At 63.3% G+C, this 640-nt stretch overlaps 1 protein-coding gene across 1 annotated transcript in view; it reads left to right on the top strand.

Annotated features, from left to right (window-relative positions):
- Positions 1 to 412, top strand: part of SH3GL1 (SH3-domain GRB2-like 1) — a gene marked incomplete at its 3' end in the record, with an annotated part of 6,877 nt that extends 6,465 nt beyond the window's left edge. The window contains exon 8 of the mRNA XM_010154029.1: positions 356 to 412. Within this exon, the coding sequence (XP_010152331.1) occupies positions 356 to 412 (57 nt within the window). The remainder of the gene's footprint in view (positions 1 to 355) is intronic.
- Between the last annotated feature and the right edge of the window lie 228 nt (positions 413 to 640).

Genomic DNA, 640 nt, shown 5'->3' with positions numbered 1-640 from the left:
TGCTGGATGTGCCAGCACCAGCTGGCGGCTCTGGAAAATGCCAGAAATGCCTCTGGACTGGGTCTGGTTTCTCTTGGAGCCCGGTGGCCTTCACTGTATTGGCTCTGGGGATGTCCCGGTGGGGTCTGCACCCCGGGCTTGCCTGCAGCACCTGCTCACAGAACAACGAAGCATCTCGCTCCCTCCCCGTCTTCCCTCACGCTGCATTCCTCCCTCCCCGGCCCCGGCGCGGCAGGCACGTTTCTAACACAGCACGTGGGCCGCCCTCTTTCTCCTAACGCATCCTTCCTTCGGGCCCTGCCTTCCCCTCTCTCCGGTTCACGTTGGTTTAAGCATGTCTCTTTTTGTTTGGAAGCAGCTTCCTCCTCTTTCCGATCCGACAAGCCGTCCCGGGCCTCCGTCAGGAGTATCCGTGAGTTTCCTCCCCCCGCACTGCATGATGTGTGACCATCTCTCCCCATCCCTCCTCGCTCCTCCTCCCGTGACGCTGCTGCTTGGAGCTGCTAATACCTCGGTGCTGAGCCTGGCCAGCGGGACGGCCCAGCTAAGCCGAGCTAAGCCCCGGGTCAAAGAGCCACGCGCTGCTGGCGCTCACCGCCCCAGAGCCGGGGCCTGGGGGAGCTGTAGCAGCTCCCCTCAC

This window comes from Eurypyga helias, unplaced genomic scaffold (assembly GCF_000690775.1).
Source record: "Eurypyga helias isolate BGI_N326 unplaced genomic scaffold, ASM69077v1 scaffold20246, whole genome shotgun sequence".
Classification (NCBI taxonomy): Eukaryota; Metazoa; Chordata; class Aves; order Eurypygiformes; family Eurypygidae; genus Eurypyga; species Eurypyga helias.
The sequence above is the reverse complement of the archived record's forward strand: the minus strand, read 5'-3'. Positions and strand labels throughout refer to the sequence as shown.